Source organism: Sceloporus occidentalis, unplaced genomic scaffold, assembly GCF_023333645.1.
Source record: "Sceloporus occidentalis isolate IW3139 unplaced genomic scaffold, rSceOcc1.0.p SCAF_256, whole genome shotgun sequence".
Lineage (NCBI taxonomy): Eukaryota > Metazoa > Chordata > Lepidosauria > Squamata > Phrynosomatidae > Sceloporus > Sceloporus occidentalis.
Genome location: NW_028317236.1, coordinates 916735 through 938773, shown reverse-complemented (window position 1 = coordinate 938773; position 22039 = coordinate 916735). Strand labels below are relative to the sequence as shown.

General features: G+C 55.6%; 2 protein-coding genes across 2 annotated transcripts; both read left to right on the top strand.

The window, feature by feature from the left end:
* The first annotated feature begins 249 nt into the window (after positions 1-249).
* Positions 250-2337, top strand: LOC149275945 (interferon regulatory factor 2-binding protein-like A). Its single transcript, XM_089504113.1, has one exon. It carries the CDS (start codon positions 250-252, stop codon positions 2335-2337), a length of 2088 nt encoding a protein of 695 aa, XP_089360239.1.
* Positions 2338-17981: 15644 nt separating this feature from the next.
* LOC149275944 (CLOCK-interacting pacemaker-like) lies at positions 17982-19734 on the top strand. The gene is made up of 3 exons (XM_089504132.1): positions 17982-18105; positions 18432-18580; positions 19042-19734. The coding sequence occupies exons 1-3, from the start codon at positions 17982-17984 to the stop codon at positions 19732-19734; spliced, it is 966 nt and encodes a 321-aa protein (XP_089360258.1).
* Positions 19735-22039: the final 2305 nt, after the last annotated feature.

The window sequence follows — 22039 nt, the reverse complement described above, 5'->3', positions numbered from 1 at the left end:
TCCCTGCCCTGCGTGACGGAGAGCGCGCGTCCCTGTTTGTGCGCGCTCCGGGCGGGCTGCGGCTTGCAGAGAAGCGCAGGAGAGCGAGGCAGAGCACGGCCGGCGCGGACCGGAGCACAAGCGCCTGTACCGGGAGTCCTACCGACCTTACCGCCCCCACGCACGGAGAGTTTCCATCTCCAGAGCAGCCACTGCATGGTCCCCTCACCCTGAGCTGCTCTCAGCCACGCGTGGGCTGCCCTCGCCAACATGTCAGCAGCCCAGGTCTCCTCCTCACGCCGGCAGTCCTGTTACCTGTGTGACCTGCCGCGCATGCCATGGGCCATGATCTGGGACTTCACCGAGCCCGTGTGCCGTGGCTGCGTCAACTACGAGGGTGCCGACCGCATTGAGTTCGTCATCGACACAGCCCGCCAACTGAAGCGCAGCCACGGCTTTCAGGATGGACGCTCCCCAGGGCCACAGGGGCCCGGCTCAGGAGGAGCAGCCAAGCAGCACCCGGCAGTCCAGGCAGCCCTGACGGCCAAGGACACGGCGCAGCTCAACCATCTGGATGGAGCAGCCAAGGCGGCTGCTTCTGGCCTGGAGCGTTACGGACTGCCTAGCGACAGGGGCCGCTTCGAGTACACGCTGACTGCTGCCCGGCTCCCCAACGGCCTCAACGGATTTCCCAAGCCGGGGGAGGATGGCCCCCCAGAGCTGAACCGCCAGAGCCCCAACTCCCGGGGGCGCTCAGGACATGGACTTATCCCCCAGCTGGGGCCCGGGCAGCTGAGCGTGCCCCCAAACCTGCTCCCCCAGACCCTGCTAAACGGCCCCCCAACAGCCTCCTCCTCAGGGGCTCCACATGTTCTGGGAAGGGGTCCTGTTGGCTCCAGTGGCCTGAGCGGCCCAGCACCCCCTTCAGCCTCTTCTTCAGGGGACCCGAAACGCCCGGGCTCCGTGTCCAGCACAGACCAGGAAAGGGAGCTCAAGGAGAAGCAGAGGAACAGCGAGGCTCTGTCTGAGCTGACCGAGAGCCTGCGGAACAGGGCAGAGGAATGGGCCAGCAAGCCCAAGCCCGTGCGCGACACCCTGCTCACCCTGTCCAGCTGCACCCCCTTTGACGTCCGTTTCAAAAAGGACCACACTCTGCTGGGGCGAGTCTTTGCCTTCGACGCGGCGTCCAAGCCGGGGCTCCTGGATTACGAGCTGAAGCTGTTTGTGGAATACCCCAGCGGCTCGCTCAACGTGTTCAGCTCCGCCTCAGGCGTCGCTAAGCAGATGTACCAAGATTGCATGAAAGACTTTGGCCGCGGCTTGTCGTCCGGCTTTAAGTACCTGGAGTACGAGAGGAAGCATGGCTCCGGGGACTGGCGCCTACTGGGGGACCTGCTGCCGGAGTCCGTGCGCTTCTTCAAGGAGATGGTAGGAGCGGACATGCTGCCCCAGCCATACCTCGACCCGGGCTGCCCCATGCTGCCCAGCGCGTTAGTAAATCTGCCCCGGGCCCTGGCTGCTGCGGCGGCCGCCGCGTCTTCTGCCGGAGGGAGCAGCCAGGCTAGAGGCGGCGTGAGGAAGCGTAAGGCCTCCCCAGAACCAGACTCTGCTGAGGGACAGATGTGGATAACTGGACAGCCTGACGGCATAAAGCAGCTGAGCTTAGCTGCCGGGGGAGCCCCATCGTCTTCATCTTCAGCTACGGCATACGGAGGACCCGCTCCTCCACCGCCTCCCCCACCTCTCGGCCCTGGGCACCCACAGCGAACCACCCCACCTGAGAGCGCCCCACCGAACGGGCCGTCTCCCATGGCAGCATTGCAGTCTGTGACAGACACTTTGGGAACTGCACACTCCCCCAAGGACGGCCAGACCGGTGGGGGGCCCGCCGTGCACTCCACCACTTCGTCCGCCCGCAGGAACAGCAGCAGCCCGGTTTCTCCCGCCTCGGTCACGGGCCAGAGGCGTCTGAACTCTCGCAATGGAGCAGGGTCGGCGGAGCTGAGCCTCCAGGTGGCCTCTGCTGGGGGAGCCCCTCATCCGGGAATGGACCAAGTGCACCCCCAAAACATTCCCGATTCGCCCATGGCCAACAGCGGCCCCCTGTGCTGCACCATTTGCCACGAGCGTCTGGAGGATACGCACTTTGTCCAGTGCCCCTCCGTGCCCAGCCACAAATTCTGCTTCCCCTGCTCCCGCGAGAGTATCAAGGCCCAGGGGGCCACCGGGGAGGTCTACTGTCCTAGTGGCGAGAAGTGCCCGCTGGTTGGTTCCAACGTGCCCTGGGCTTTCATGCAGGGAGAAATTGCCACCATCCTGGCGGGGGATGTCAAGGTGAAAAAGGAAAGAGACCCTTAAGCCAAGCAGGCGGCGGGTGCCATAGACACCATTTTTCCCCCCCTCTATCTTTTGGCGAGGGGTTTCCTCGTCTCATTAATGTATCTGTACAGCTCCTCATTTATAACCTACAGCCCAAGGACAGGCTCCCGGGACGGGGGCCACAGCAGAGCGTGCACACACACGTGGCTTTAGATTGAATATTTAGTTGTGCGCAGCCACCCACTGCGGTTTCTTCCAGTCCCTGAAGGATCCCTCACTAGTCTGCGAATATAAAATGGAGGCCGGCGAGCGGCAGAGCCGTCAGAGGGAAGTGGCGGGTGGGGGATGGTTTGGCTCCTCAGACCACGGAACTGAACAGCTTGCCACGTTTTTCCCGCTGAGGAGTAACTTGCTGGAGTTTTGTTGCCGCCGGCCGGGACTGTTGCCCCCGACGTGGAGCTGGCCGGCGCGGGGAGAGACTGTTGGGCTGCACCGTCACATACTTTAGTCTTATGTACAGACCCTCGGTTTTGTGGGTGTTTCAGTATTTTGAGGCACCGCTGATGTAACAGGTGACATGATTGGGTGACGCGGGATACTATGTGTTCTTTCTATTTTCCTTTTTTATCGGCTTTCGTGGCGCTGTGACCACTGGGTAAAGGTTTATAGCACTTAGCGATGCTGCGGGTGTGACTTTTTTTTTTTTGTAAATGTTCGCACTTCTGTCCCGGCCCCCGGGCAGACGGTAACAGAGTGTAAAATGCCCCGGGGCGGGCGGGCGTGCCTCCGCACACTTACCTCCCCCTCTATGTCGAGCTTTTGCCCCGATAACGCGGGTGGGTGTCTGTAATCCGTGTAATTAGCCGATCGCAGGTCGCTGCAGGTCTACGGAATGCCAGGCCAGTCGGGTTAACCTGTTGAGTGCTGGCAGGGATGGATCTGGCCAGTAAAGGGTTATTTTTGGTGGCGCACGGAGGCTTTAAGCAGTAGAGCAGTCGCTGTCTGTACATTTCGGGGGATAAACTTTTATCTTTGTCCAGAATACATTTCTGTAGTATGACAGACCACTGTTATGTGCCTTGGAGCTGATTACATTGTAATAAATCTGATTCATATTACTGTGTTGTGATTGGTTGCTGCTTTTTATGTGGTTGTATATTGACCCCCTGTGCCCTCGAGTCCTGCTGCACAGTCCCTCCATTAGCTCACATTCGCTCTCTGCGCCATCTTTCCAAGCTCCCTCTAATTCTGTGTTTGCAGTCCCTCCGTGACTTGGCCTCTCGCCACGGCCTTTCCTCACTCTTTCCATACTCCCTCCTTTCACAACGTTCCTCGTCTATCTCCCTCCATCTTTTGCTGGCCTCCCTCCTAAATACGTTACAGGAGCGACAGAGATTCCTAAGGAGCAGAAATGTTACAACCAGAGGCCGGGTTCTTAACACGAGAGGGTCAGAGAATTAGATGTGAAGCTTTAAATAAACGGAATAGCCTCCCAGCAGAAGCGGTAGAGGGAATGTAAACATGCGCAGGTTTAAGCATATGGCTCCTGAATCTGACGAGGCAGACGACTGATTAAGGTTGGCTGTGACCTCGAGTCTCGCGCTGTCCCGCTGCGAGCTAAAATGAAACCCGAAAGGTGGAACGCAGCATTGAACTTTCCTGCCCGGGCTCTCTGTGGAGGCATCGGGTTAACCCCGTGTTCAAGCAGATTCCTGTCTCGACCCGTTTGCCCCTGTGGCATGTGGCCTCGGCTCTGCCCTGTCTCTGTATACAAGCCTGGCCCGTGTCCCAATTGCCTCCGGGCCCCAGCTAGCCATGGGCTTCCTGTACCGGGTCCTGCAGCCTGTTCAGTAGCCCTGTTATTGCGTCCCCCCCCCCCCCATTAATTTCGCCCTGCTTTTCCTTATCTTGGCGTTCTGCCCCTCCAGGTAAAGAAATACCCCCAGAGGCTGCAGCGCAAGAGGTGCCCCTGACACCCCTCATGTGAAGCAGGACTGGGGAGGAATAATTGCTTACACTCCCTGGTGTTGTCCCAGGGGTAGATCACACCAGTATGGCCCTGGGCGGTATTCCCAGTGCTGTTTTGGGCGGATGCAGGCGGCAGACGCTGACTAAGCGTTTTCCAACCGCCTGTTGCCCATCCCCCCTCCTTCATATTCCCTCCTCCTGGGGGGTTTACTGCTTCCGGTCACCGCTTCCCCTTCCATCTTCGCTCTGATAATCTGCCCCCGACCGTGGAGAGGGCCGCGCATGTGTCTGCGGGAACGCGCCTATGTCACGCACAGCTGGCAGCCCGAGGAGGGGAGAGAGGGGCATTTACAGAAAGTGCCTCCTTAGAGTCCCCGGGTGGGGGAGTGGGCTTTGTAGGGGCATTTAGGGCAAGGGTTAGTGGACCCTCTGCGCCTGCGCGAGTCACCCCAGGATTAAACATTCCCTGGAGAGAAGGGGTTAATACAAACACTAACTCAGTAATAATAAGATGGCGTCTTCATCCAGACGCGCCTTAACCCTGACAGGAAGCAGGCAGTTTATTACCGGGGGGTCTAAAGCATGGTGGGCTCCTCGTTATTTTACGTTTATATAGAGCGTTACTGTAAAGGCGGGTAGAATGACGAAATGTTACGCCGTGCGCCCGGGGTACTGAAAACCTCAACACAAAAGGGTTTGTGACCTCTCCCCGTAGCAACGAACGGCAGATGCGCGATCAGCTGGGGCAGCTCAGGACACCCCCACCCCAGAGCCGGGTGCCTCAGGCAGCTGAGCGCGGCACGCACCGGCAGCCATTCCGTCGGCTCTACCGGGCTGTCCATCTTCTGAGTGCACTCTCCTGTCTCTGCCTAGAAATAGCTGACAGCACTGCTGAGATTATTCCCATTGGGTGGAAATTCTATCCGCAGCCAATCCGTGCAGACCTCGGGCGCGTCACTTTGTGTAGTTTGGCTCCTGATCCATTTAATGGCATTTTGTAGCTTCTACCTCCCCGTGCGCAGGCGCGGGCGCCCAAAATGTCTGCCTGCGCTGCGTGACGCATCACACACAAACATTACCCCCGTCTGCTCTGTAAAGACTTATTCAGTCGTTGGGCTCGTCTTAGATTCAGGAGCCATATGCCTATCTCATGCATGTTTAATACCCTCACTGTATTACCCTCTACCACTTCTGCTGGGAGGCTGTTTCACTTATCCATGACCCTGCTCATAGGTAGAGGCTCTTTGTCCAGATATTCCTGGAGCCTGGTGAGTGGTATACGTGGCTGGTAATACAGCGTTGCAGGCTTTTGTTTTACCCATCGCCATATTATTCAACCGGTTACGCAAAAGGTATTCCCTTGCCCTATTATTGGCCAAAAACAAGACAGGGATCCTCTCACTCTATTATTAGCTAGTAATGCAACAGGGATCCCCTCACCGTATTATTGGCTGGTAACGCAACAGGGATCCCCTCGCCCTATTATTGGCTGGTAACGCAACAGGGATGCCCTCGCCGTATTATTGGCTGGTAACTCAACAGGGATCCCCTCGCCCTATAATTGGCTGGTAACGCAACAGGGATGCCCTCGCCGTATTATTGGCTGGTAATGCGACAGGGATCCCCTCGCCCTATTATGCGATCATGCGCTGCTCCCTTTATATAGCGCCATCGTATTCTGCAGCGCAGTACAATGGGTAAACAGTTGTGCATCATATAGTTGCATGGACAGAAACAGAGCAAGGAGGGTGTGAGATGCTCTGCATGCGGTTACGGGGAGCTCCATGTACTGGTGTGAGATGCTCTGCATGCCCTTACGGGGAGCTCCGTGTACCGGTGTGAGATTCTCTGCATGCGGTTACGGGGAGCTCCGTGTACTGGTATGAGATGCTCTGCATGCGGTTATGGGGAGCTCCGTGTACCGGTGTGAGATGCTCTGCATGTGGTTACGGGGAGCTCCTTGTACTGGTGTGAGATCCTCTGCATACGGTTACGGGGAGCTCCGTGTACTGGTGTGTGAGATGCTCTGCATGCGGTTACGGGGAGCTCCGTGTACCGGTGTGTGAGATGCTCTGCATGCGGTTACGGGGAGCTCCGTGTACCGGTGTGAGATGCTCTGCATGCGATTACGGGGAGCTCCGTGTACCAGTGTGAGATGCTCTGCATGCGGTTACGGGGAGCTCAGTGTACTGGTGTGAGATGCTCTGCATGCGGTTACGGGGAGCTCTGTGTACCGGTGTGAGATGCTCTGCATGCGGTTACGGGGAGCTCAGTGTACTGGTGTGAGATGCTCTGCATACTGTTACGGGGAGCTCTGTGTACCGGTGTGAGATGGTCTGCATACTGTTACGGGGAGCTCTGTGTACCGGTGTGAGATGCTCTGCATGCGGTTACGGGGTGCTCCGTGTACCGATGTGAGATGCTCTGCATGCGGTTACGGGATGCTCCGTGTACTGGTATGAGATGCTCTGCATGCGATTACGGGGAGCCCTGTGTACCGGTGTGAGATGCTCTGCATGCGGTTACGGGGAGCTCCGTGTATCGGTGTGAGATGCTCTGCATGCGGTTACTGGGAGCTCCGTGTACCGGTGTGAGATGCTCTGCATGCGGTTACGGGGTACTCCGTGTACCGATGTGAGATGCTCTGCATGCGATTACGGGGAGCTCCGTGTACCAGTGTGAGATGCTCTGCATGCGGTTACGGGGAGCTCAGTGTACTGGTGTGAGATGCTCTGCATGCGGTTACGGGATGCTCCGTGTACTGGTATGAGATGCTCTGCATGCGATTACGGGGAGCTCCGTGTACCGGTGTGAGATGCTCTGCATGCGGTTACGGGGAGCTCCGTGTATCGGTGTGGGATGCTCTGCATGCGGTTACGGGGTACTCCGTGTACCGATGTGAGATGCTCTGCATGCGATTACGGGGAGCTCCGTGTACTGGTGTAAGATGCTCTGCATGCGGTTACGGGGAGCTCTGTGTACCGGTGTGAGATGCTCTGCATGCGGTTACGGGGAGCTCAGTGTACTGGTGTGAGATGCTCTGCATACTGTTACGGGGAGCTCTGTGTACCGGTGTGAGATGCTCTGCATACTGTTACGGGGAGCTCTGTGTACCGGTGTGAGATGCTCTGCATGCGGTTACGGGGTGCTCCGTGTACCGATGTGAGATGCTCTGCATGCGGTTACGGGGAGCTCCGTGTACCGGTGTGAGATGTTCTGCATGCGGTTACGGGGAGCTCAGTGTACTGGTGTGAGATGCTCTGCATGCGGTTACGGGGAGCTCCGTGTACCGGTGTGAGATGCTCTGCATACGTTTACGGGGAGCTTGGCGTGCTCCATTTAGCGTGTGGAATGGGGAGTCCTGCGTGTGCTGAGCAGCAGATGCTGTATGACTGAAGGCATGCACTGGGAAGGCATGTGCGTGTTCCGAGTTACACAATCCCGTGGATTCCTCTGAACATTGGAACCTAAAATTGGCCTCAGCCCCCCCCCCTCCATTCCTCAGCCTTTAACCCTTTCCCTGCACAGACTCTGCTGCTGCTTACAAAGCAGATTATGAATGGGGGTGAAGCAGCGACCTGCCTGTGCTCTGGGGCCCGGCCTGCGCTCTGGGGTCCGTGTGCCAGTTCTCGGGGGACTGATAGATTTGTGAATGAATGTGTGGGGTAAAGCACGGGGTGTGTTTATACAGGGTAATAGTGCGGCGTTGGGTTGCAGCGAGGGTAGGTTTCTCTGGGGCTGGTGGGGGGTGGGTCGGTTCCCCAGGGCAGGCGCCTGCTTCGGGGCATTTAATAAAACCGGAAGTTACAGGGGTACAAATCACGGCTGCAGCTCAGTCCACTGGATCCCGAGCGCGAGGGGCAAATCATAGACCCTGCGGGGTATTTATAGCTCGGGGGGGGGCGGTTTACAGCTGACACCATCCAAACTACTGAACCCTGTGAGATCATGTGACACCATGCTTCGTTGTGTGAGGGTGTTTTGGGGGTCTTTGTTGGGGATTGGTGTGCGGTTTAGCCGGGTCACCGAGCGCGTCTGTGTCCCGTTTCTGACCCAGTAATATTTTATAGGATGTTTTATTTTATAACCAACCCCAGAGACTGAATGTGGCTGCAGCTCCGGCCTTCAAAGGGACAATCAGGTAACCCGGCTGGGGCTCTTAATCAGCCAGCACAGCCCTGTCTGCCCCGCCGGCCCCCGCACTACAGGGGGGATAACACAGGCGGGGGAAACCATTGTATCGCTTATGCCCGTACCGGATCCATTCCCTGTGTCCTCCCTGAGCTGATGGGGTTTGGTTCTGTGTACTCCCAGAGCTGATGGGGTTTGGGGTTGGGTTCTGGGTACTCCCCGAGCTGATGAGGTTTGGGTTCTGTGTACTCCCTGAGCTGATGGGGTTTGGGATTGGGTTCTGTGTACTCCCCGAGCTGATGGGGTTTTGGGCTGGGTTCTGTGTACTCCCCGAGCTGATGGGGTTTGGGGTTGGGTTCTGTGTACTCCCCGAGCTGATGGGGTTTGGGGTTGGGTTCTGGGTCCTCCCCGAGCTGATGGGGTTTGGGGTTGGGTTCTGGGTCCTCCCCGAGCTGATGGGGTTTGGTTCTGTGTACTCCCCGAGCTGATGGGGTTTAGGGTTGGGTTCTGGGTCCTCCCCGAGCTGATGGGGTTTGGTTCTGTGTACTCCCCGAGCTGATGGGGTTTGGGGTTGGGTTCTGTGTCCTCCCCAAGCTGATGGGGTTTGGGGTTGGGTTCTGTGTACTCCTCGAGCTGATGGGAACTGGAGTTGGGTTCTGTGTCCTCCTCGAGCTGATGGGGTTTGGGGTTCTGGGTGTGTTGAGAACGTCTGGTTAAGGAATGTTGATTGAATTGAGATTTTATATAAAGTTCTGTGTGTTTGTAAATAAAGTTCTTGTTTTACTACGAATGGTGGTCTGACTGATCCGTGGATAGCAGGAGCTCCGTATGAGGGACTGACCGGTGATTCCTCAGCCCTCAAACAGGGGACCAGCCTTGGGTACGGTGACCCTGTAACACCATGAACCTGTCTGGAAGCCACATACATGTATCACGCGTTTGGCCTGGTTGACATGAAGTGCCCGCCGCACACTGAGACAATTTCTTGGACACACGTTTCTAATCATGTTCCCGTTTTTCTTGGAAGCCCAGAAATGGAGATCGTGGCGTCGGCTACAGGAGCCAGCACTCGGGGTATTGCCCTGAAGCCTCCGTTCTCCGGGCCCCGAGCATGCGCAGCCCCTCTGTGACCTTTCACATTCCAGACTGTTTTAGCATCTCTGGGATTAGCCAGACACCGAGTGTCGTAAGGACAGGTGTCAGCCCCCCCCCCATTACCGCACAATCCGGTACACTGTGCCCTGCGCTACCCACATCTTAAGGACTGTCCAATAATATAACAGCAATCAGATTCATAGACGCAGCGCACATGGATACTTCCCTAAATCACCGAGCCGCTAGGCAGGCATGCAGCTAAACATGGCCGCAGATGGCATTCTAATGACCAGCCCGCGACTGAGCGGGGTGTAGCGGCTGAATGTGCAGTGTGAGGACGAGCGCTGTAGTGTGAGCAGAGGGTTGAGTGGGGACTCTTTCTTTAATAGAGTCCTTGAGATAAACAGAAGAATATGAGGAACATCCTGCGCTGCCCCCTCCACGCTGTCAGTATTATCAGGACTGGTCAGACAGCGGCGGGTCTGTATGTAATGTAGGGGATGTGACTGCGTTATCAGGACTGGTCAGACAGCGGCGGGTCTGTATGTAATGTAAGGGATGTGACTGCGTTATCAGGACTGGTCAGACAGCGGCGGGTCTGTATGTAATGTAGGGGATGTGACTGCGGTATCAGGACTGGTCAGACAGCGGCGGGTCTGTATGTAATGTAGGGGATGTGACTGCGGTATCAGGACTGGTCAGACAGCGGCGGGTCTGTATGTAATGTAGGGGATGTGACTGCGGTATCAGGACTGGTCAGACAGCGGCGGGTCTGTATGTAATGTAGGGGATGTGACTGCGGTATCAGGACTGGTCAGACAGCGGCGGGTCTGTATGTAATGTAGGGGATGTGACTGCAGTATCAGGACTGGCTCAGACATCTGCGTGTCTTTGGGGTACCGGTGAGTAATACGGGGTGCAGGGAGGGGGTGGTAAAGGAGTCACTGGACTTGCGAGCAGGGCTCTCTCCACCGAATGTACCGGTTTGTCTCAGTCTGTGAGTCTGGTCGGACCCGGTGAATATATGGATTTTATTAATCGCTGCTATATAAATAAAAGGTAATAATAATAATAAACACAGTCCTGATGCCCCCCCCCCTTCTGAGTATAGAGTTTCCAAAGCATCCTGTGATGAAGACTGGGCCAGATCGGTTTACAAGGCAACCACACCAGACACTGGCTGTTACCATGGAAACCTGCAGAAAGAATAGACCCAGGACACAACATAAGATTGAGAATCAATTCAAATGGCAGCATCACGGAGGGCACAACCACAGCCCCACAGTGTGCCAGCGTCTGCCACCCCAACGCAGCCTCTGCCACCCCAATACAGCCTGTGCCACCCCAATACAGCCTGTGCCACCCCAGCACAGCCTCTGCCAGCCTCACCCAGCCTCTGCCACCCCAACACAGCCTCTGCCACCTTCCCATGGGGTTCTGCACACCTCACTTCGGCCTCGCATGCTGTTAGCGTGAGCTGCTGCTCTGGTTTGGTGACACTGAGTACAACCTTCACCAGCTTCATGTTTGGCACCAGAGGCCGAATGCGAGCCGGCTGCCAGCTGTGGAGCATAAACAGTATATTGATAATAAGTATCTGCACAATGAGAGAGAAGCTGCCCCTCCCTCCGCTGTCTGTGTGCCCTTCCTGTCTAGTCATAGACCCTGGATGGAAGCCTAGGGGAGAGCGAGAGAGGGGGAGAGCCGTGGGGAGAGTGTAAGATTACCCCCACCCAGTGGCCAGCTTTTTGGGTTCTAGGTCCTGGACAGAGAGACATGAATGTCCCCAGATCTCAGGCTGGCCCGGGCCCGGCTTATGGTCTCCTGCCAGGAATAGGGTGGCAAATTTCTGGCAAAGAGACATGGCCGCTTCTGAGACTGCCCCAAAAACATAAACTGGCAAGAGAACACAAAACCAAAGAATTAACAGTGAGCCGTTCCTGTGGGAACCCAGCATATATATATATATATATATATACATATATATATATATATATATATATATATATATATATACTGTATGATACACATTTATTATATACATCTTATAATGTATGTTTTATTATATATACTGTATGATATATATATATTGTTATTATATACATTGTATAATTATATATACTGTATGATCTATATATATATAGTTATTATATACATTGTATCAGTATATATACTGTATGATCTATATTGTATTGATTATTTTGTGAAATATTTTGTCGGCGTCTTCCTTTCAATCCTTTGAGTTCACGATCAGCGCGTCTCGCTTGCTGTTGAAATGTTTAGACGGTAAATCATTAATCTTTTCCCTGCGACTGGCTGATCCGTACAGAGTCCATGTTACTGCAACGTGCATGTGTCCATTATCTGTTCCACGCATGTACGTTGCCTGTATAATTACACTGTGAACGCTGTCTGCACATGGTATCCAGGTGTAGTTACAGCGTGTTCGTGCAGTGTCCAGGTGTAGTTACGGTGTATTTGCACATAATTGTGGTATCTAGTGGTAGTTACAGCGTGTTTGTGCATTGTCAGGTGTAGTTGCGGTGTATTTGCACATTATTGTGGTATCTAGTGGTGTATCTGCACAGACATGTGGTGATAGTTACAGTGTATTTCTGCAGTTGTGCAGTGTCTTGGTTACGGTGTATTTATAATAGTCATATAGTGTCTGGGTGAAATTACTGTGTTTGCCTGCAGTCACATGGTATCTGGGGGTAGTTATATGGTGTATTTGTGCAGTTGCAAACTATTGGAGTGTAGTTACAGTGTATTTGTGCATTTGCATGATATTGTTTGTGCAGTATCAGGTGTAGTCATGCTGTATCTGTGTGGTAACTGGGTGTAGTTACTGTGTCTGGAGGTGGATATGGTGTATTTGTACAGTTGTGCAGTATCCAAATGTAGTTACAGTGTATTGGCACAATTGCACAGTATCTGAGGGCAGTTACAATGTATCTGCGTAGTATACGGGTGCAGTTACTGTGTATTTGTGCAGTCTCACAGTGTCTAAGGTGGTTGTGGTGTATTTGTGCAATTGTGCAGTATCCAGGTGTAGTTATGGTGTATTTGCACAGTCGCACTGAATCCATAGGTTGTTATGGTATATTTGTGCAGTATACAGGTATCTTTATAGTGTATTTTTGCCATCATGTGATGTCCGGGGGGGTAGTTACGGTGTGTTTGCACAGTCGTGCGGTGTGTGTGGAGGGTAGTTACAATGTATTTGCACTTGCATGCGGTGTAGGGGGAGGGTAGTTTCTCTGCTTTAATGGTGTCTCGCACTCTCAGCCCTTCCTGAGGTCTGTTGCTGCTGGAAAGTGGAGAATGGGGAGAAGTTGAGGAGAGATAGGGGCAGCTGGTGAGAGAGAGGCGGGATGAGCGGGCGTGGAGGCAGTTCGGAGGGGGCCCTGGGTCACGGTGTTCATGGAAGTTGTCAGGAAATAAATAAACAGAATCTGAAGCTGTGTCCAGGAATAGAGTGTCTGACGTCAATGGATTCCTCAGTTGTGGCCTCAGATAGAGGGGAAGGAAGAACAAGTGGGGGGGAGAGCAGAGAGAGAGAGAAAGGGGGAGGGCTGGGTTTAGTGGAGAGGGGGAGGGAGTGAGGAAGGGGAGAGAGCTGCATGTAGTGGAGAGGGGAGAGAGCTGAAGGAAGGAGAGGAGTGATGTGGGGAGACAGTGGTCAGCAGGTAGAGAGGGGTGAGGAATAGCGATGGGGGAGATCTTGGGGGTAAGGGTGGACACTGAGTGGGTGATAAGGGAGGAATGTGTGGTGCCCAGTGGAGGGGCAGTGGCTGTGCCAGGCTCCCCTAGTACCCCCAGCGACTGGTGTAAACATGGGCGGCCCCCAGGAACCATCTCGCCCGCCATCTGGCACTGAATGAGTTAAAAGAAATGGGCAGGAGCTGAGAATCCCAGAATGGATTCCTCCACTGGGTCCCCTTTTAACCATTTCAGCGCTGGGCTGCTGCACACTGTTATGTCCAGGGGCATGAAGGGCTCATTGTCCTCCCCTCCCCCAACCGCACAACTAACCAGGTCCATGTGTGGGACAGACCTCAATCTGTTATGGACTCCCCCCCATCATTTACCCCTCACATCCGCCCCACCCAGAAATACCCCACACAAGGGTCTAACTCAAGGTTAACCCTCACTGTGCTGCTGGACGAGGAATAAGCAGTGTCTGTACCCCTTCTGCTGTGTCTCTCCATCAACCCCAGCTGGATGCCCCCCCCCCCATGCCCCGGGGTACTTACTGAAGTCTCCCCTAAAAACTGAACCCAGGACCCTTCTTACTGTCCCCGCCAGCCAGACCCCTTTTCTTATTGGTCCCTGTAGCACAGCGATGTAGAGGCCCCCAAAGCTTTTTGGGTACAGCTAAAACAGAATGCATGATACACACATCTGGATGGGCCCCCAGATTTCAGGGGCAGGTTTATCACCCCTCCTGTAAATAATAAAAACCATTAATGAACCCCCTGTTCCCTGACTTGGCAGCCAGATTCGGGGCACCAGGACATGGGATAATGCCCCAGGGGCCCCTCTCTCTGACACCTAAATACATGTGAAAGAATGTGGTAGGCAGGGCAGATCTTGAAGCATTTTGCCCCAGGGGCAGGTCCAGCCAAGTGGTCCATTAGTAAAGCAGCAAAACCTGTATATCTGCTGGCCATGAACTGAATGCATAGAAAGGACCCAACAAGGGGGTAAATGCTGCATACAGCCCCCGGTGGAGAAATGTGGAACTGCAAGAATACAGAAACGTTTAAAATAAGAGGAGCCCAGGGGGGCAAATGACCGGCAAGGGGCATGTTTTCTGATTAGTGTTTTATGGGAAGGGGATGTGATGTCATAGACATTAACCCCCCATGTACCGCGCCGCACACAGCCTGCAACCAGCCAGCCACAGGGGCAAAATGCTTCAAACCTTAATGAAATGCCCAGTGGTGGCTGTAGTCAGCCAATAGGAAGCTGTTACATCATTATGAGCTGACATGGCAGGCTATGATTGGCAGGCTCACTGCCATTAACAAGATCAGCTGTATAACCCAGCTCTGCTTGGAAACCCAGCCCTGCCAACACTACTCCTGCAGACAGCACAGTAGCCCAGGCTTGTCTTGTTTCCTGCATTGTTAACCCTTTATGTGACTGCTTTGCTGACCCTTCCAGATGGGAAGTCTAGGTAATGCTGCCAGGTCTCTGTAAGTCATACAGTTCTGGGCTTGCGGGGTTAACAATGAGAGAATGCTGGCAGACAGTAACCTAGCAACAAGGAGACCCAGAGACACTGGGGACCCGGCCTAATTAATCCTAACGATGCTGTCTCCATAGCAACGAGAATTCGATCTCTGCATCTGTATCTCACCCAGTGTGATGCAAACGTGATACCCAGAGGCCAACCTGCTTTACTGAGAGGGTGGTAGATAAGTGGGGCAGCCTCCCAGCAGAAGTGGTAGAGGGTAATACAGTGAGGATATTAAACATGCATGGGATAGACATACGGCTCCTGAATCTAAGATGAGACCAACGACTGATTAAGGTTTGAGTCTTTACAGCAGGAGAAACGGGCGGGGGCCGATCTGCTGGCAGGTTCTTGGTGTCTATTAAAAGGCTCCTGCCCACTATACACGTGACACGGAGCAGACGGCGCCCACGCGTGTACAATCTCCCCATTCACATATATTTGATTGTACATTTTCCTTAAATGTCCGTATGGAGAGGGTTATATGGTGAGGGGAACACGGAGGGAGTTATAAGTTGGGGTAATATGGTGGTAGGGTTACACGGGGGGGGTTACACGGAGGGGATTATACAGTGGGGGGGTTACATGGGGGGTAGGCAGCGCGCTGCATGCTGTGCCCGGCTGCATGTATTGGGGTGCTCCATGCTGTGTGCCGGGTGCGAGTATCGGGGTGCAGTGCGCTGTATGCTGTGCGCAGGGTGCGTGTATCTGGGTGCAGTGCGATGTATGCTGTGCGCCGGCTGCGTGTATCGGGGTGCAGTGCGCTCTATGCTGTGCGTCGGTTGCGTGTATCGGGGTGCAGTGCGCTGTATGCTGTGCTCCGGGTGCGTGTATCGGGGTGCAGTGCGCTGTATGCTGTGCGCCGGGTGCGTGTATCGGGGTGCAGTGCGCCGGCTGCGTGTATCGGGGTGCAGTGGGCTCTATGCTGTGCGCCGGGTGCGTGTATTGGGGTGCAATGCGCTCTAAGCTGTGCGCCGGGTGCGTGTATCGGGGTGCTGTGCGGCGGTTGCGTATATTGGGGTGCAGTGCGCTGTATGCTGTGCTCCGGGTGCGTGTATCGGGGTGCAGTGCGCCGGGTGCGTGTATCGGGGTGCAGTGCGCTCTATGCTGTGCGCCGGGTACGTGTATCGGGGCGCAGTGCGCTGTATGCTGTGCGCCGGCTGCGTGTATCGGGGTGCAGTGCGCTCTATGCTGTGCGCATGTATCGGGGTGCAGTGCGCTCTATGCTGTGCGCCGGGTGCGTGTATTGGGGTGCAGTGCGCTGTATGCTGTGCGCCGGGTGCGTGTATCGGGGTGCAGTGCGCTGTATGCTATGCGCCGGGTGCGTGTATTGGGGTGCAGTGCGCTCTATGCTGTGCACCAGGTGCGTGTATTGGGGTGCAGTGCGCTCTATGCTGTGCACCAGGTGCGTGTATCGGGGTGCAGTGCGCTGTATGCTGTGCGCCGGGTGCGTGTATTGGGGTGCAGTGCGCTCTATGCTGTGCACCAGGTGCGTGTATCGGGGTGCAGTGCGCTGTATGCTGTGCGCCCGGTGCGTGTATCGGGGTGCAGCACGTGTCACTCGCGCAGGTTTGACCTTTTTGTCTTTGCGGAGCGAGTTATTGATCGGCTGTAAACACGCAGGCTGGCGCTCGGAGGCGGCACGGGGCCCGGGGGGTTAAAGGCCGCCTGATACCGCGGTTAATGTTTGATGTAACACCCTCAGGAGCCGCTTCCGCCTGGTGGCAGGGCCCTGTGCCAACTATGGCTTTCCTTTGTGATAAAACATCATGCCGAAACTCAACGGTAGTATCGGCCCCATATACCGTAGCGGATATTTGATGTGTTTTCCTCCACTTACAGACTCCGTTCTCCGGCTGAGGGGGGCAATTACTGGGTGCGCAGATAAACATCTGTTATGGAGCACTGCCCTCTGGTGGCAAAATGGGGGAGTACACAGACCTGCTTATCCGTGCATATCGTTTATATAGCACCAGCAGAAGCCGTAGCGCAGCAACATTTACCCATGTTAAAGGGGAGGGCGAAAGGGCCCTGCTCCTAAGAGCTTACAATCTCATCCCACTCTTGGGGCCACACCTTGTATTTGCTCCAATGGAAGCATCTGGTAATTATCCGGTCTGACCACCAATATTACCCCAAAACTCAACCTGGGCGGCCATTCCTTTGATCCACTACCCTGTATCTAAAGAAAATACTAAATCCCCGTGGGCCCAATGGGTATGATATTTGGGGGCCAACGTTACAAGCAGATTAAACCCCTGAACAACACAGATCTCCCAAATCCACCGACAACACACTGCTGGGTGCAAAGTGCTGCAATCTCCACAGAAACCAGGGGAATGACCCTGCCACTTGCTCCACTTTTGTTTATCTGCCCCAGGATTTGTGCCGATCTCTGACGCGCTGGCCATGTGGACCGCTGTACACCCCCACCGGGAAGGGTCTGGGGCAGTAACATCTGTTGGGGCTTCTTTGCTCTCCATCAAGAGGGGCATTAGGGGAGAGACACAGGGGAGGAGAGATGGGCATTAGGGGAGAGACACAGGGGAGGAGAGAGGGGCATCAGGGGAGAGACACAGGGGAGGAGAGAGGGGACACAGGGGAGGAGAGAGGGGCATCAGGGGAGAGGCACAGCGGAGGAGAGAGGGGCATTAGGGGAGAGGCACATGGGAGGAGAGAGGGGCATGGGGATTTGTACTGAGCAAGAGGTAAAGCCATCGCCTCACAGTTACCCACAATAAAAATGGCGCCCACCAGCTCAGCCGCCATGTTGCATGGGGCGACTTCTTCCAGTCAATGAGGGCAGATATGCAATTTACACGGGATACCAAATATGGCGGTCGGCCCGGGATGGTGACGTCACGTCTGCGACCTCCGCCGCCCTTGTTGTCATAGCGCCGCCGTGTGACCGTGGAGCCCGCGCTGGCGGTGCAGGGGTAGTTATTTCCTCAGGTATCGGTGGCTGGGGGTATATTACAATATGTTAATGGGGCAATGCTTAGTATCTGGGTGCCTGGGTAACTAGGAGTTATTTGGGGCAGACATGGCTGTAAAGGGTGTTATTTTGGTCACTTTTGTATACAGGGTCCCTGCGCTGACCAGTTACCCTGTTAATGAGTATAATATGTGGGGGGGGGGTTGGGGTAGAGACGGGGCAGTCCATGGACCGGAGAAGTACCGGCGGGTTATGCACGTGTTAACCCTTTCTCTTCAGATGCCGCGCCGCCTGGGGTGTTGCTGAGCAGCCATGGAGAGCGCCCCGCCGTGCCCCGTCAGAGCGGGGCATTTACCGTCTGCCCCCGGCCGAGGGACGTCACGGAAAGCCAGACACAAAGCGGCTCGGGAATCCGACAAGGACTCTGGATACTCAGGTACCGGCGCCGCGTCCCGCCGGCTGAGGGTAGTGAGCTGGAATATTATCCTGATTTATGACATAATGCGGTAACCCCCAATGTCCGTCTCTGAGGAGAACCGCCAAGAAGCGAACTTTTCCGCTAATAAATCTATTCAGCCCCCAAACACTGTCCGGTGGGCCGCGCCGGTGTGGAGGGCAGCCTGACTGTTCCTACACGTAAAGAACACGTCATGAGTCTGTGATACGCTTGAAATGGCGCAGTGTAAGACACGGTTGTCGTTGTCACGCGTGCGGTTCGGCCCCGGTGTGCGGCCCCATGTAATCCTTATTCTTCTTCCCCAGATGTTGCGTCAGAGGGCCTGAGCTCCGTGGAGCAGACGGATTCCGAGGAGGGCCCCGCAGCAGGACCCCGGAACGCGGAGGACCCCTCAGGCCACGCTCACACCCGCACTCCGCCTGTTGGAGTCTTGCAGAAAGTGCTCGTCGATCAGGTAGGGCAGGTCCGAAGCAGATAACATCTCTTAAGGCTAAATAACCAAACCTATGCGCATCCTCCTTGGGAACATACGTGTTCTAGCCAGGCTCGGTGCACTGCATGTTAACCCTTGATGTCCGTTAATCAGCGGTTTACGATCACCCATGTGTGTACGGATCGGCGGTGAAAGCCCCCGGTGTCTGTCAGAAAGCCGAGGTGTGTCGGCCCCCGTGAGGTATTTAGGGGTTTGTTGTGTTATCTGGAGGTTAGGGGTCCCGCCGGAGATGGGGGGAGTCCATGCCGGCCTCTGTAAATGATAGATCCCGGGGATTAACCCCCCGTGTCCCTGTGTGCTGCTTGGGGATTGGTATATGAACTGGGTAAAACTTGATTGTCCCGAAGTTCTCGCTCCTCAGGTCAGATGGTGGACGGGCTCAGGGACGCCGCTGCCACTGACTGTGTCTTTGTCTTCCGCAGGGGTCCGGCCACGAGCCCCCCGTACAATCATGGACTATCCGTCCCTCTCTTCAGCTACTTCCATCTTCTCCACAAATCCTGCTCTTCCCTCCCGCCAGCAGCAAGACCCCAAAGTATCTGCCCGTCTTAAACTCCTACGCCAAGATAGCCCCTCACCCACCCCAGTGCTCGGCCAAAAGAGGGGCCGACGCGTTCCCTCCCGGGCCGGCAAGCAGACTGCATTCCGGGGCCCCCGGCCACAAGCGCAAAAGCAGAGCAGCCTCCCTCCCGTTTCGTACGAAAAATCAAGAACGTTTGATGCCGGCAGAGGTTCTGGGTTGTGAGGCTGCGGACAAAGGACATGGGGGTTCCACGCTGGCCGAGACCGTCGACACGGGCTGTGGGGTAACTTCTAACGAAGAAACAAGCGCCCCTACGGTCCAGCCTGCCCGCTCGGCAGATCCGCAGAACAAAAGCCGGCGTTTTCAGAACACCCTGGGAGTGCTGCACCACTCGGGTCTGCTGGGCATTGCCATGAAGACCAAGGAGTTGATGCGGCTGAACCAGGTCACCCAGCGCCAGCTGGAGAAGCTGCAGCAGCAGGTAGAGCTTTATAGCAGGGCAGTGAGTGGCAATGAGCTGCAGCACTGGCAGAAGCTGCAGGACTCGCTAGCAGAGGGTGAGCGAGACGCGCCTGCCGCTCACACAGAGTGACGCGTGAGATCCGGCGCGTGCTGCTCACACTCTATTCACGTGTGACATTAGATCCATGTAATAATCAGCCAAACCAGAAGAACCCGCTGCAGCCGGAGCCACGTGCCGCGATCTCGCAGGGCAGGAAAGGGGCACTTCTTACCCCGTCGGTCACAGGCCGGTGCTTGTCACAGTCACCGAGTGGCAGGAGACCGCGGTGTGTGCCCACCACCGAGTGCAGGGCTGAGGGAGCAAGAGATGATAAAGCAGGGAATGGAGAGCATTGTCAGGGGCCCAGGGGCCAGTGACCGTGTCAGGAATGAGAATTTGTTAGAATTACCTCCCCTTTCCTGATACGAGCAGCTGCCGAGGCTGTGAGATACTGGCCTGTGTCTGAGGATAAAGGAGATTTAACCCACTTAATCTCACATTGGGTAGCAGGAGGTGGTACGGGGGCTCTGGATTACTCTACACGGGGGTACGGGGGCTCTGAATTACTGTAGGGAGGTGTACGGGGGGTTGGTTACTGTAGGGGGGTATGGGAGAGCTCTGGATTACTGTAGGGGGTTACGGGGCCTCTGGATACTGTTCGGGGGGTAGAGGGGCTCTGGGTTACTGTACGGGGGCTCCGGGTTACTGTTTGGGGGGTACAGGGGCTCTGGGTTACTGTACGGGGGCTCTGGATACTGTTCGGGGCTCTGGGTTACTGCTTTGGGGGGTACGGGGGCTCTGGATACTGTTTGGGGGGGTACGGGGGCTCTGGATACTGTTTGGGGCTCTGGGTTACTGCTTGGGGGGGTACGGGGGCTCTGAATACTGTTTGGGGGGGGTACGGGGGCTCTGGATACTGTTCGGGGCGCTGGGTTACTGGGGGGGGTATGGGGGCTCTGGGTTCATCTCACCTTCACAATAAATCACTTTCATAAGAAATTGGTGCGATGATTTCTTTTACTCACAGGGCCTGTGCAGCCTCCTCCAGGAAGTTTTGTACCCTGCGGTCCATGTCACGGCGCGGTACCATGCCACCCGCTCAGAGCGCTGCCACGGCCAACACGTGGACTTCTGATTACTGACAGCATCGTGCGAGACCCTGCGTGTCTCAGAGGGACCTGCTAATCGTGGCGTGATGAGGGGTAACCGTGTAACAGACATTATTACTTCGGGTCTACTGCTGAGGAGGCAGATTGCGGGAGCGTAGAGGCTGCAGGGAGGTTGAGTAACGCAGCTGCAGCTGGTAGAGTGGAAGCTTCTGTCAGATAACATCATGTAACGGGCAGCGCGTCCGAACAGGAAACCCCCCCCCGGATGTGGGGTCACAGACACCCCATCGTCGAGACTAAAATCTTAGTGATTTTCCCCACTTTGTGTTGCCCACCTCTCAGGAGCCCCCCGATAACCCCGTTACCCCATGGATTTTTTGTCCTAAAAGTGATTCTGTTTCACATTTGAAAAGTGGTCTTATCACTAAAGCAACCAATCCAATTGAGAGGAACACTATTGGTGCTGTGGCGATAAAAGGGGTGTCCTGTGCCACAGAGCCCTTATTCCCACAGACGACACGAGCTCAGCGAGTCCTGGGTATAATGTGCACTTTATTAGTGTTGTGCCAGTGTCGGCAGTTGGCGCAGTGCAGGGTGTACCGGCTGCCGTATCGGTCTTTATGTGAAGTGGCCGCACTCCGACCGTTTAGCCAAGTCCTGATTCTCCTCTACGTACAGAGGGACGGGTGCTTCATTCAACTAATCCTACTGTATATATATCGCCGTGTAATAATTATAATAATCTATTCAATATCAACGTTCTACAGAATTCAAATAACTCCTAAAACAACTCGTTATTGGTGCAGAGAGGTCGAGGGGGGGACTGGTTGTCGGTGTAGAGTGGTCGGGGGGGGCTGGATGTCGGTGTAGAGCGGTCGGGGGGGACTCGATGTCGGTGTAGAGCGGTCGGGGGGGCTGGATGTCGGTGTAGAGCGGTCGGGGGGGGGCTGGATGTCGGTGTAGAGCGGTCGGGGGGGGCTGGATGTCGGTGTAGAGCGGTCGGGGGGGACTGGATGTCGGTGTAGAGCGGTCGGGGGGGACTGGATGTCGGTGTAGAGCGGTCGGGGGGGGACTGGATGTCGGTGTAGAGCGGGCGGGGGGGACACTGGATGTCGGTGTAGAGCGGTCGGGGGGGACTGGATGTAGGTGTAGAGCGGTCGGGGGGGGCTGGATGTCGGTGTAGAGCGGTCGGGGGGGGGCTGGATGTCGGTGTAGAGCGGTCGGGGGGGGACTGGATGTAGGTGTAGAGCGGTGGGGGGGGACTGGATGTCGGTGTAGAGCGGTCG

Excerpts from the sequence above, each read along its gene's own strand:
- LOC149275944 (XM_089504132.1), top strand. The coding sequence starts at position 17,982 with ATGGAGAGCGCCCCGCCGTGCCCCGTCAGAGCGGGGCATTTACCGTCT. Across the intron at positions 18,106-18,431 it reads CAAGGACTCTGGATACTCAG|ATGTTGCGTCAGAGGGCCTG; the intron begins GTACCGGCGCCG and ends CTTCTTCCCCAG. Across the intron at positions 18,581-19,041 it reads AGAAAGTGCTCGTCGATCAG|GGGTCCGGCCACGAGCCCCC; the intron begins GTAGGGCAGGTC and ends TGTCTTCCGCAG.
- LOC149275945 (XM_089504113.1), top strand. The coding sequence starts at position 250 with ATGTCAGCAGCCCAGGTCTCCTCCTCACGCCGGCAGTCCTGTTACCTG.